At 51.1% G+C, this 523-nt stretch overlaps 1 protein-coding gene across 1 annotated transcript; it reads right to left on the reverse strand.

The window, feature by feature from the left end:
* Position 1: 1 nt before the first annotated feature.
* On the reverse strand, positions 2–467 carry EMH_0000880 (uncharacterized protein; the record flags this gene model as incomplete). The annotated part of the gene is made up of 2 exons (XM_038022316.1): positions 2–32; positions 238–467. 2 exons carry the CDS (start codon positions 465–467, stop codon positions 2–4), a joined length of 261 nt encoding a protein of 86 aa, XP_037878170.1.
* Between the last annotated feature and the right edge of the window lie 56 nt (positions 468–523).

A 523-nucleotide genomic window follows, 5' to 3' on the forward strand; every position in this document is an offset into this window, starting at 1 on the left:
CTTAGTGCGCCCTTCCGATTTGAGGACTCCCCCTGTAAGTATGGAAACACAAGTAACCCTAGCGCATTTGCTGGGTCTTCGTGGGGTGTACAATTATCAACGAGAGAGCACACGCTTTACACCTGGTTTCAATTGGAACATGCGTAATGCACGTTCCTCAAGAAGACACCATTTCCAAGAACGGAGTGGAATGCTGATAGCGCGAAGAAGTGCCAAGCACACATAGCTACGACTGACGTGCCCGTACATGTGTCTTCGTGCTTCGCTTCGAGCTCTTTTTCTCTCTTCTTCCACAGCCGCCGTTTCTCGAGGGCTTTGTTAAAATCGGCAACTTGCTTGACGTGGCGTGTGATTACATCTGCCATAGGCACCTCTTTACTGCCCGTCGGCTCTCTCACATAATCTCCGATGCGACATCGAACGATGCCGGTATCTGTCCCGAGCTCTTCCGCGGCCGCCTCTTCCATCCTTCCATTTGAAGGAATCGCACAGGTAGGAATAGATCTACGGCAAAAAACGGCGT

This window comes from Eimeria mitis, genomic scaffold (assembly GCF_000499745.2).
Source record: "Eimeria mitis Houghton genomic scaffold, Emh_scaff15633, whole genome shotgun sequence".
Classification (NCBI taxonomy): Eukaryota; Apicomplexa; class Conoidasida; order Eucoccidiorida; family Eimeriidae; genus Eimeria; species Eimeria mitis.